Below are 13,644 nucleotides of genomic sequence, written 5' to 3' on the forward strand. Positions count from 1 at the left end.
ATCAGGCTGAGAGGGGAGCACATGATGATTTGCGGTGTTGTTAAACTGGGAGGTTATTTGCAGCACGAAGCGTGGCGTGTATGGAAATGTGCACACAAAGAGACACACACCTGGCATCGAGGAAGCGGGAGCGCAGGATCATGACGGCCTCGCAGGTGCTCTGCTTGAGCTGCATCTGGATGGAGCTGAACTTGCGGTGGATGATGTTCACCATACGCTCGATCTCTTTGGGCGAAATTGGCCGCGTGCGCGACTGCTCCCGCAACAGGTTCATCACGTGGGTGGTGAACTCGTTACATGCCTGTAAAGAGGAAACACAGGAATAAATAAAAAAAAACATGCAAAAACTAGGGCTGTCAATCGATTCAAATATTTAGTCGCTGTTAATCGCATGATTGTCCATAGTTAATAGTGATTGATCACTGATCTGTGGTGTACCTGGGCAACTGTGATGGCACACTTCACAAAGTAATCGCACATTTTTTATCTGTTCAAAATGTACCTTAAAGGAAGATTTGTCAAGTATTTAATACTCTTATCAACATGGGAGTGGACAAATATGCTTTCTTTATGCAAATGTATGTATATATTTATTATTGGAAATCAATTACCAACACAAATAAATGACTAATATTGTCCAGAAACCCTCACAGGTACTGCATTTAGCATAAAAAAATATGCCCAAATCATAACATGGTAAACTGCAGCCCAACAGGCAACAACAGCTGTCAGTGTCAGTGTGCTGACTTGACTATGACTTGCCCCAAAACTGCATGTGATGATCATAAAATGGGCATGTCTGTAAAGGGGGAATCGTGGGTACCCATAGAACCCATTTTCATTTACATATCTTGAGGTCAGAGGTCAAGGGACCCCTTTGAATATGGCCATGCCAGTTTTTCCTCGCCAAAATTTAGTGCAAGTTTGCAGCGTTATTTAGCCTCCTTCGCAAAAAGCTAGTATGACATGGTTGGTACCAATGGATTCCTTAGATTTTCTAGTTTCATATGATGCCAGTGTTTCCACTCTGGCACAAGTTGTGTTAATGCATTAAAGAAATTAGTGGCGGTGGTGGTGGTTAAAATGAATTTGCGTTAACACGTTATTATTGTGTTAACTTTGACAGCCCTAACAAAAACACTTTCCCAGAGGTCAATAAAACTGTGAATAAGACTTTAATTTGTCAACTTGGCCATATCGAATTCACCACTGCAGAAACACACATCTGCACACACACACACACACACACACACACACACACACAATGCCATACAGTATTTAAAAGTCACAGATGAAAATGTAGTTCTGGGGCGAGCGTTCTCACAGAGCCAAGGGGGAATATAAGCGCTGATATATTTCATATTTAACACAAGTGGTGATGGCAGTGTGTTGAGAGGAACCAATGACAGCTGTTCCCTTCCCAGACGCACACTTTCACAGCGTAGCCACCCTGAGAGACGAACATGCCACGACGTTTCATTCATCCCCCCCCCGCCCCTCCCCTGTGTGACACCAGGCGTGAATCTGCCACGATATTACACTCCGACTCTGCGTCTCTTACTGTCTCCTCTTCTTTATTTCTTCTCTTCCTGTCGATCTCTCTCTGGATTTAGCCGTGTCAGGCTTTGTCTGTGTCTTGTCTATCTGCGTGTTCATCTGTCTTACTCGCGTTCATCTGAAAGGGACGCTATTGTCATGAATGCATCGGTTATCAAGGCAATGAGAGGAAATCATCCCCCCCCCCAACTCCAACAGACGTTACTTGGAATACACACAGCACAGAGACGCACAACGTACTGCATATGCAGGACTATTCTGGGCTGAGAATGCAATATAAAGTGAATTCTAACTGAGAGTGATATATATATATTGAGGAAACATTTGAATCTCCAAGGTTTTCCACCTGATGTTAGGCTTCAGTGAGGAATAAAGGCCTGTATTAAAAAGACCAGCTCAGCAATGATATAAACAGTCTGTGAAATGCATGTTAACACAGCCATTAACTGACTTGTTATCTTTTGGTTGTGCGTGTATAGAGCAGAAAGTATTAGTAGAACATTTGCCAAAATGTCAGTGAAAGTTGTGAAAAATGACCATCACAATTCCCAAAAGTGACATCATCAAATGTCTTGCTTTGTTCAGTTAGTAGGCTTTAAAATATTCACTTTACAATCAAATAAAACAAAGAACAGCAGCAAATCCTCGCTGGAACTTGGGAACTTTCTGTATTTCTACTTGGAAAGTTACTTAAACGATTTGATCAACGGATCGAAAACATTGTTTAATTGTATCAACTGTTAATGCATGGCTCTCATTGCCAAGAGAATGCACACTTGTGCCCTAATAGTTAACCATATACCCAAGAACCATTAAGTGATGCAGTAAAATCCACTGATGTATTAAAGTGGAAGTCCACAGATTTTAAACATCAAGATGAGTTTTTATTTAATTTTTTCTTCCTCACACTCGTATCAACTGATGTTTATAGGTGAAGAGCACCCCATGTTCACTTGTTTGTTGTTTTTAGGGCTTCAACCAATGATTATTTTCATTTTCGCTTAATCTGTAGATTATTTTCTCGATTAATTGATTAGTTGTTTGGTCAAGAATATGCCAGAAAGTGGTGAAAAATATCGATCAGTGTTTCCCAAAGTCCGAGATGACGTCCTCAAATGTCTTGTTTTGTCCACAACTCAAGGATATTCAAGTTACTGTCATAGAGGAGTAAAGAAACCAGAAAATATTCACATTTAAGAAGCTGCAATCAGGGAAATTTTGACTTTCTTTTCTTAAAAATTACTCAAACCGATTAATCGTTTCAGCTTTAGTTGTTTTATATTTTTCTCTATCTTAATATTGTATTCTATAAGACAAATGTCGTCTTCAACTGACAATAGAGTTACATTGTTTGTATTGTAATTAGGAGGAGAACTGTTGTAGTTTGCCTTTTGTGGCTCCGGCGGAGCTTTGTCGAGAATGAGAAAGTAACCCTAGTAGTGCTGAAACAATTAGTTGATTAATCAACAATTGAAGCAAAAATGTCAAACATTTGCTGCTTTTCTCTGTTTTATATCATTATACATCTAACATCTTTGGGTTGTGGATGGACGGACAAAAGGAGCAGTTTAAAGATGTCACCTGTCATCCTTAAGGAGGTTACGATGTCACACAGGGGTTATCTCAGTTTAAGCTTGGAGGGTGCACATTTTTCAGCTTGCATAAAAAACTAGGGTGTGGAGTTTGAACGGCATTTAATTAGCAAGGAGTGTCTAACAAAAAGTTTTGGAAGATGTAGGCTCCATCGTTGATGTTGTGACATAAAGAGTCAGGATGTCTTTGCTGCAACAATTCTGACCATTTCGTTTTTTAATGTAGTCCCTCAACTTCATTAAGTTCAAATTGTTGGAGTACTTTTGTTGTTGTTATTATACTGTATATTGTGAGGAGGGCAATTTTTTTTGTTTTAATTGCCGAAAAAAGTCTCAACTGGTGAATTAAAATATAGTGAGACAAACAAACAGCTTTCTCAAGCACTTTTAACTACTTGATATTAATCCAGTTGTAAGATCGGAGCCAGTCACAAGGAACCTGATGAAGAGTCTGCTGTTGATATGCTGTTTCTCACCTGTTCGTACTTCTCCAGCTCCGTGTGGTAGATCTGTCTGATCTGGGTCAGCTTGGCCCTGTAGTCGGAGTGCTCCGCCGAGTTATCTGGCCCCGCTCCTCCCGAGGCCGCCGCTGCAGCTGCCGCCGCCGCCGATCCTCCGCCTTTCTCCGGCCCGGACACGCCCTCTGCCAGCAGCATGTTGTCCAGGCGCATGAGCTGGGGATCCGGGGGCTCCTCCTCCTGGGCGCCGCGGATACTCAGCACTGCAGTGACAGGAGAAGGTCAGAGGTCAGTCATAAAGGTCACACCTACGGTGGCGTGATGCACCGTAACAAGCTGTCAGCTGGAAAGGCCTGACAGCGCCGCTGAGCTGCACCCACACACATCCACCAGCTCAGTATGAGTGATGCAGCGTGTTGTAGCAAAGAGAGACGCACAAGCAGAGACTGTTAGTGTAAATGTGTGGACAGTAAAAAAGGTGGCTAAACACGTAAACAACACTATAGAGACTAAAACGTATCCCTTGTTAGATGACAATATACTGACATTAAACGGGGATTAGGGAAAGAAATTCCAAACTTCCTCCAGCAGCTCGACAGCATCTTAGCAATGAATGTTAACAACAAAGGAACTCTGTGTGTGTTTTGTACCGCTGGACTCTCTTCCTCTCCAGTCTGATGATGATGATGACTGGGAAGAAGTTTTAGTCATTCAGTTTTTGCCCAGCTTTGTTTTCTTTATGGAAATATGTCTTTAAGTCCCTATCCATATAGCACTGGGCTCATTAATTAACCTTCGTCCACTCCACATAAAAACACAAAGCTCTCCAGTCTCCATGACGATGCTATGGCCTCCTCTACTTTATAAAGCCAGACGCTTGATTTTGTTAAGTTGGAAATTCAGTCATTCACCCTCCCATATTTACCAGATGGCTGATTTAATAAGAGCTGGAAACAATTAATCAATTATTTGATCCACAGCAAAATAATCGGCAGCTATTTTGACACTTGAAAAAGTCAGTTTGAAGTCATTTCAAACATTTCAAATTTCCCAATTGTGAAGATTTGCTGCTTTTCTCTTGTGTATATATCATTGTAAAATCAATATCTTTGTGTTTTGTACAAAAGAAGTCATTTAAAGATGTCATCTTGGGCTTAAGATAATTTTATAAACCAAGCGATTCATAAATTAACCACAAAAATAATTGGCAGATTCATGTATAATGAAAATAATCTTTAGTTGCAGCCTTGTATTTAGTTATTAGTCAGATAATGTATTATTATGTTCAGGAACCTCTTTCTCTCCTCCCCTCCTTCCTCAGTGCTGCTGGATGACTCCCATAATGCATTTTTCTTTGTCTTCTCATTTTCTCCTTATTTCCATTTCCTTTATTATTATTATTACTATTATCATTACGGTTATTATCTATTGTTTAAGGTGCTCCTCTAGCTGCCGGAGTTGTCCTTGTTTGTTTGGATATAGTATATATGTGATTCTTGTGCATCTTTTGTGGTCAATTTGAAAAGTAAATGTGAAAATAAAGTTCTCTAAAGTTTCATTTTATTAGTGAAGTGGACACAATGTACAATGTAGTATAGTTGTTACTTTGTGTATATTAAATATCAGGGGTGGAAGAAATGAATTACATGTGCTCTCGTTACTGTAACAAAGTCGTTTCTACTTTTCTTAGTATTCTTTAATTATTTTTTAAATTTTTTTCTTCCTACTATTTATCACAAGTGTCGTAATTTGCTACATTTCAAGTGGCATCCTGATAAACTGTGAGATAATGGAACAGAAGAAAGGAGATGAATCATCAGAGAAGGAGCTGCAGGTGTGTCTGGGGCCGCAAGAGGGCAGACACACCGGAAATGATACGTTACGTTATAGCTAGTTAAACGGCCGCGTTCACGGGCCGCCGCCTCGTTCACGGCCCGGGGCTAACTAGCACTTCAAGCACAGTGACATTAAGGATACATATTGGTAGTGGTCATAATTAGCATTCTTGTACCTTAGCATAATACAAAAAATGTTGTGTCTATCTTAATTAATGACTCATTTGATGTTTCAGCCGACACTAGCACGCTGAGTGACACACATGGCCGTTATGTTGGTGACCTGTAGCTCCAGCAGGCTGGGGGAGCTGGGGCTGGCTAACATGCTAACATGCTGGCTACATGCTAACATGCTCGTGGTGACCTCTGCGTCCACTGAGGAGCTCTGAACCTTCACTGAGGACTTTCTGCTGTTTGAGACTATTTATCTCAAACAAGTGAGGGAGAACGAACGAGTGGAAACATGTAACCAGGAGCAGACTGTGGAGGACTTCCGGTTCCGGTCAGACAGGTGAGGACAGCATGTTGTTCACATGATGTTTTATTCTACTGTTGATTCTACAGAAGGTTCAGGCGCAGTTGTGTCCATATAGCCTGATGTATTTATTGTTGATCATTTTTGTTTAATTGTCTGAAGTTTGTCTCTTTTTTTCCTTGTTAGTTATTGTGAGGCTACAATGAGGATTATATTTGTTATATAATTGTTATATAATATAACAGTTGCAGAGTGCCTGTCTGTTGGTTTGGACAGAAGGGGTCTTGTTGCTGAAGTTGTTCCACTTTGGTATAATTTAACATTCAATGCAATCTATTTTGTAGCCTAAAATGTTATTTAATTTAACAGTAGTATCATATATCATTACCCCCCCACCCCCAACCCCCTCCTATGATTGTAACTCAGTAACGTTTATTTAGTACATACATTTTAACTGACCTACTTTTTACTTATACATTTTTTTGCACAAGTACTTTTACTTGAGTAAAATGTATTTAAAGTAACAGTACTTTTACTTGAGTAAAATTACAATTTATTTAAAGTCACAGTACCTATACTTAAGTAAAATCTATTTAAAGTAATAGTACTCTTTCCAGATTTTATTGGCTGGCAAATCATGGAAAGAGACTATATGGACACCTAAAGCAGCGCAGTATGCAGTGTGATTACTATGAAGCGACCTGATGTGATCTGATGAAACAAAATGTTCCTCATCCTTACAACACAGCCCAATAATCCTGAGATTCATCAACAACAATAGTGTGGATGGGTACCTCTCCCTTCCACTAGAGGTCTCCCTTGCCATTCTTTAAAAGATTCAAGTCCCACCTTCCATTTTCTGAGGTGAAAACACTCCCAGCCTCTGACTCTTCCTCCTCCATCTGACAACCATCCATTTCAATATAAAACACCTCCTCCTTGCGTGGAGCGCGGTGCTGCTCGGATTCCAAATTGATCCCAGAGTGGACATCGAAAGCGTATCGCCGGCGTCAACGTTTACGGGGCCTCGGCACACGGTGCCAACGCGAGCTGTGACTTTACGCCCCGGCGTGTGTCGATAGCCATTTAAAACGCTCCCGTTTGTCATTTGTCTCGTTGTCATTGAATGAGAACGGACAGGCAGGGAGCACTTCATTAATTCAGAGACAATGGGAGTGCTTGGTGCATTAACCCCAGACTGCTGTCCGGGTTGGTAGGCCTGGGCAGGGGGTCACTGGGATGAGAATGGGGCCTGCTGTACTTGCAGAGGAAGAGGAGGGGGATCCCTCGGTCACCCCCCGTTTGGCTTTAAGTGGACTGGAAATGCAAATATGGCAACTGTTGGCGAGTGGAAGAGGTCAGGGGTTCAGGCCACAGGCTCAGCGGGAGGCAGATTGAGTGTGGGAGGAGTGCTGGAGGAGGAGGGTGGATATGAGGGGGGTCTCTCGGGATGGCAGGACTGTACAAACATCCTGTCTCATTACCCAGACTCCTTCATCACTCCTGTAATGTATGGACGGGCTCGGAGGGGAAAATCTCGGATGGCTTCACACCCGCCTTACCTACGCACCGCCGCGGTGGCAAGCCGCGCCGTGACCCGATCAAACCTGCTCCATCAGAAACTCTAAACCCGCCTGTCCGCTTTAGTTAGCGTACATCAGCGGAGGCCCCCGCCGCTCCCCCGGCTCCTGAACACTCACCAGGACGGAGAGGCAGTTTTTCTCTATAGTTACCACCTCATAAATACCAGACTAAAGTGGGTGTTAAAATGAGAGCGCACCACAATATCCCATGGAGGGAAATGAGCTGCACTTTCTGGAAGTCATTTTCAGAGGGAAAACAACTCATAGCAGTAAAGAAGAAGTAAAAAAAACTGTCAATTTTGACGAAAGCGCACAATAAGAAGCTGCATTTAGTATTCCAGGGTGGATTGAAGAGTTATGAGATTCAGAAGACTCACAGGATACTTCCTTCCAAATTGTGATCTCTAAATTTGGCCTTATTCTTTGGACAACTCACTTGCAACTTGAATATACGGGTAAAAAAAACATGTTACAAAGTAAAAGCACACATATGTAAGGGAGGAAGCTCTTGTCAGACGTTCCTACCGAAAAACCGAGGCCAGATTTCTCCCCCAACTCATAAAACGTCTAGACTGTCAAATGAAAATGGAACACAAAAATTCCCTGTGTCCAAAAAAAAAAAAATTCGATTCACGTCTGCCAAGTTCCAACTTAACATTCATGAAGTGTTTATTTTACTTGGCTGGAAGTACCTCCGACATCAGTCTTATAAGAGCGGCTGTTGCAGAAGAAGGTCGTTTCTTAGGAGATCTCTCGGAAGGCGAAGAGGAAAAAAAACACTGGTAGACTGACTTTTATTTGAGAAAGACGAAATAAGAAAGGTCACGGAAAGCAAACGACTACATTCAGCGAGGCTGGGGTATTCGACGCCAATAAATTAATAGGTATCTTAAACTGACAATTAACACAAACCCTCGACTCGATCCCCAGGCCTCGCTTGTTGACACGTGTATACTCTCGCTAATCAGCCGCATACCGCATCCCCTCTCCTCGTATGCAGCCCAGATCCCAGCTCCATTTCTTGCTGCTGCTGATCCAGCTGTCTTGGAGAGCATCTGTCAGGAGGGACCCGGGAAGGAACAATGCATTACGCCATGTTGGGCTGTGTACTGTCATCCCTCATTGACAGCACATTGTCACACTTACACAGTGTCCTCTGAGCTGGGAACAAGCTAAGTAGCTGCTGCCTATAATACCATACTCTTCCCGGCGTCCTCTTATCGTACGATCTGATGGGAACCGAGTGGGGTTAATGTGGATTCGGCGGGAAAGGATGCGACGGTATTCATTTTTAATTTAATCACTTTGATCCTTGGTGACAGATATAATGGTAACAATCTCTTGCCTTTGCGATGGGAAGTTCCCCTACATGGAGAAAACCTACAGTGATGGAAGCGAATGATTTATTTATCCCACCCTGAACCTAAAGCACATAATTAAAACCATGCAGGGATTATCTCAAACAAATAAAATTAATAAAGAAAAGAAAAGGGATAATGTGCTTCCATAAAATTGGCTTTTGCTGTGGGTCATAATTACACGACTCAGTGAGGGCCACTTTATTGGCTAATGGCAGCGTAATTGATTCATCCTAATGTTTTTCGAGCCTTGGGTCTGCTGGGCACTCCCTGTCCAATAGTGCTGGTGAACTTACTTAGCCACCCGCAGACAAACAGTGAAGGTTCTCCCAGGGATAAACAATTATCCGCGTGTGTCTGTGCGATTTGGAGCCCCCCCCCCCCCTCCCCCCCCCTCCCCCTCAGTGAACACACATTTTCTGTATGTCTCTAATGGATGCCATTTCCCTCTTGGAGGCGTTTCAAAGATGGCTTGTTGTCAGACGATGCCTTATTCCTCCCTCCCGTTGTTGACAAGCAATTCTCACAAGGAGGCATGCACCGGGCTTTATTGCTTCACTTTATTCTTTGCGCGAATAAAAACATTCCTGCATTGGCTCTGGTTGCTGATGAATTTACTAATAACATACAGGATTGCGGTGTAGTGTTGGAAGAAAACCAACATCTGTGCAAGAATGAATTGGCAGGATGGGTGTGCACTAGGGCTGTCAATCGATTAAAATACTTGATCGCGGTTAATCGCAAATTAATCACACATTTTTTATCTGTTTAAAATGTACCTTATAGGGAGATTTGTCAAGTATTTATTACTCTTATCAACATGGGAGTGGGCACTTGCTTTATGCAAATGTATGTATATACTGTATTTATTGGTAGAAATCAATTAACAACACAAAACAAGATAATGTACAGTGAGTCGGTCATTGTTATGAAATAAACCAGACAGTCTTGCATCGCCCTGAAGGGACACAACAATGACCCGCTAGCTGTACATTATCCCACTTATTACATGGCTACTTACTTAAGAAATCAATAATTTGACACAAAAATGGTCCGCCAGAGTCCGACATCAGATCAGCACCCATAGCAAGAAAGAACGCTTGACCAATCAGAATTGAGTATTCAACAAAGCCGTTTAATAATGACAAATATAGTCCAGAAACCCTCACAGGTACTGCATTTAGTATTAAAAAATATGCTCAAATCATAACATGGCAAACTGCAGCTCAACAGACAACAACAGCTGTCAGTGTGTCAGTGTGCTGACTTGACTATGACTTGCCCAGAACTGCATGTGATGTGGGCATGTCTGTAAAGGGGAGACTTGTGATACTCATAACCCATTTTCATTCACATATCTTGAGGTCAGAGGTCAAGGGAACCCTTTGAAAATGGCCATGCCGGTTTTTCCTCGCCAAAATTTAGCGTAAGTTTGGAGCGTTATTTAGTGACAAGCTAGTATGACATGGTTGGTACCAATGGATTCCTTAGGTTTTCTAGTTACATATGATAGCAGTATCAACCTCTGAAAGATCGATTGCGTTAAAGAAGTTAGTGGCGTTAAAACCAATTTGCGTTAACATGTTATTATCGCGTTAACTTTGACAGCCCTAGTTTACAGTGAAAATGCATCCATGCAAGGACGGATCGGGTCAGGATTGGTGTGCACCGGTCGGTGGTTTTTACTGCTCCGTGTACACACGGCAAGACAAAATGTCACCGACCGAGAAGACAAGAAAAGTAAACTAGAATGGCAGAACATGACATTTATTTTTTAACCCTACAACATCTGCCCTTTTGCAAATCAAATCGATATTAAATAGAAGCCCTGCAGGGCAATTGGCTTTTGGAGAGGTGGATGTCTGGTTGTTTATCTGGGAATATTTATTTCATTTCCACACTGAGGGGGGGCTCTTGGTCTTTGAGGATAAGCTCGGAATATCATGCTCGGAGATGATTTACGTCCCTATTTGGGGGGAAGCAGCTTGCCTAAACCCCCTTCTTCTCCCCCCTCGTTGCTTGTTGTCAGCACATGTGTAACATTCTGTGTTCCCCATATATTAGTCATTTGAGAAGATTGGCTCACGGCCTCATATGAGGACGGGTGTGGGTATTAAAATATTAATTGAGCTACTAGCAACAGAGATGCATCATTTCAGAGCAGCTCTTGAGTTTGGGGTGAGTCTTAATTGAACAAAGACCAGAGAATAAACTCTGTCTTCTCTCTGAAGGGGAATGAACCGTGGCAAAATAAAAGTGGGTTGGCAGCCTGGGGCTATAGCATCATAACTAGACTCTGTGGAAAAAATGTTACCACCGGGGAAGGACACAGGTCTGTTACAGATTGTCACATCACCTCGCCATACACCACTGAAGTTCGTAAATATGAGAAATATTAAAATTGACAGCAAATACAAGCAAGATCCAGGTCTAAAAATACACTTTTGAGTCAGTGACAATATTTGGGATCGTATCAAAAGCTTGTCAGGGGATTAAGATTTCTTCCAGGACACTGCTTGCATCTTCAAAACGATTCCGTTTTTTTCACGGCATAACAATATCAGACTCAAAGAGTTACAGCACACCATGCTCTGCAGTCCAGATATCTTATCCTATCAGATTAACGGAGGCAAATGGCAGGCTGTCAAAAACCATTACCATATGTAAGCCCTTTCTAGATTTCGAAGGCATGTCGACAGGGACTGTTGGCATGGCAGCCTGTCGTGGCGATCGGGCGATTGGGGGAAAGCCGGATGTTTAATTAATGATGTTGGGCTGTTCTGTCACAGTTAGCGAGACGGACGGTCAAACATAAAGGCCTCTGACAGAGATTGGGTGCCTCAGTTCAAACCAGCAGACACCTTTTGGAGGCCCTGCGTTCTGCACCCAGACGCTGAAATGTGATCCGCGGTGTTACATCACAGGTAGCAGCAAGGGGAGAGTCGGCCAAAAGTGACACGCGATGCCGGTCAAGTGACAGCGTGTCCAGGCAGATCAACAACGCCTGGCTTGACATTTCTAAGAGCACTTTGAGTAGAAAGGCAAAGGGCACGAGACTTTTAAAGTGACAACCTATGATGTTTTCATATCAGCTTTTCTGTTCTGTTGCTGAGCAATCAGCCAATAGTAACTCAGCTCATATAGCCTACATCTTATTAAAACTTTTGCTGTGTCAGGTCGGTCTTTCCAGATGAAAGAAAATCTTCCAGCGCACAGGAAGTGATGCTTCCTGTGTTTGTAGCAGCGGAATATGTGTTTTGTTTGAGGGGGGGAAAGGAGAAGTAACAGGTTGGTAGCATTAGCAGCAACCACCATCACGGCTAAACAAAACAGACTGTTTATAAGAAGTGGATGTAGTTACTGTGACGTTCACCCATTGGTTTTGTGGACTACGGTTTTGTAGCCACGAGTTCGACATTTTGGCTGCCGTCATCTTGGTTTTTGGCCGTCACCATCTTGTTTTTTTGGAACCAGAAGTGACATGAGAGGATGGAGCTAAATACAACCGAACACTGAATGAGACAGTTTAGCTGACAAAAATGAACTGTAAACACACTGCGAAAGGATTAAAGTTCTAAGATGAAAACACGGACAACTCCCAGACTGGACAACAACGTGGTAGCAACCTGTCAATTACAAGTTAGCCACGCCCTAAAGCATACCCTGCATATCATGCTGTATTGAAGAAGACTTGAAACTAGAGATTGAGACCATAAACTCATGTTTACAATGTTTACTGAGGTAATAAATCAAGTGAGAAGTAGGCTCATATTCTCATAGACTTCTATACAATCAGACTTCTTTTTGCAACCAGAGGAGTCGCCCCCTGCTGGCTGTTAGAAAGAATGCAAGTTTAAGGCACTTCTGCACTGGCTTCACTTTTCAGAACTGGAGGATGCCGCCTGCTAAAAACAAAGAAATTACTAGTACCCAACAGGACTGTCACACACAATTTATAACTCAAACTACTCTTCATGGGGAAATGTAATATTCCTGCCTGTTTGAGTGTTAGTTTACAGGCTAGGCTATTGTTGTTTTTGCTAACACACAATGGTGAACACTAGCGAGCCGTGTTGAACAGATAATCATGACACCACAAAAGTAATGTGACGAAGCATTACGGATTTTAAGCATAGATTTTAAAAAAGTGGCTAATGGCGAGGCTGTTTGCTGACTTTGTGAAGTGCAACTGCTAATAGTAATGTTAGCTTGTCACTCAGTGAGGCAAAGCAAATGAATGCAACCACACCAATGCTACAACATTGTTTAGGATGTGGGTTCATTGTTGTTGTTGTTAGTTGGAATTTGTGCAAACTTGATTTCTGTTTTAATTGAACACTCTTTTCCCACGAGACTCAATCTTCATTAAAGGAAAAGAGAAGAAAAATGTCAGGAAAGTGTAGTGCAAAAAGACATCAGCATTAATTGGGCAATAGCCTCGTTGGCTAATAATAGGGACAAGGATCTTTTTATTTTAATTCTATAGATATGTAACTAGCTTTACATAAGCTTTGGAATATGCAAAAATAAAATGGTAAAATATGCAGTGCTAACACTTAAAATTCAAGTGCACATAGCTGTGTTAAATCTTGTGTCAGCGGTTTTAAATAATTTTTGAATGCTTTTATGGCATCCTGTGTATTAAAAACATTGTATAAGATATTTAAATATTTGCGGCTTAATATATTTTGGCTTTATCAAATAAAATCAGGGTAGGATTAAATGAATATGTCTGATCTCAAATGTTTACAGTGATAGTCAGCATGTAGTCATACCCTTTACCAAA

At 41.9% G+C, this 13,644-nt stretch overlaps 1 protein-coding gene across 5 annotated transcripts in view; it reads right to left on the reverse strand.

Annotated features, from left to right (window-relative positions):
- The window catches only part of pbx1b (pre-B-cell leukemia homeobox 1b), a 79,634-nt gene that overhangs the window by 15,748 nt on the left and 50,242 nt on the right, over window positions 1–13,644 (reverse strand). For all 5 annotated transcript variants that reach the window (XM_037770119.1, XM_037770122.1, XM_037770121.1 and 2 more), the window contains 2 exons: window positions 3,626–3,870; window positions 111–301 (listed from right to left, as the gene is read on the reverse strand). In XM_037770119.1, coding sequence (XP_037626047.1) covers window positions 111–301; window positions 3,626–3,870 — 436 coding nt within the window. The remainder of the gene's footprint in view (window positions 1–110; window positions 302–3,625; window positions 3,871–13,644) is intronic.

The sequence above is a fragment of the Sebastes umbrosus genome, chromosome 5 (assembly GCF_015220745.1).
Source record: "Sebastes umbrosus isolate fSebUmb1 chromosome 5, fSebUmb1.pri, whole genome shotgun sequence".
In the NCBI taxonomy this organism is placed as follows: Eukaryota; Metazoa; Chordata; class Actinopteri; order Perciformes; family Sebastidae; genus Sebastes; species Sebastes umbrosus.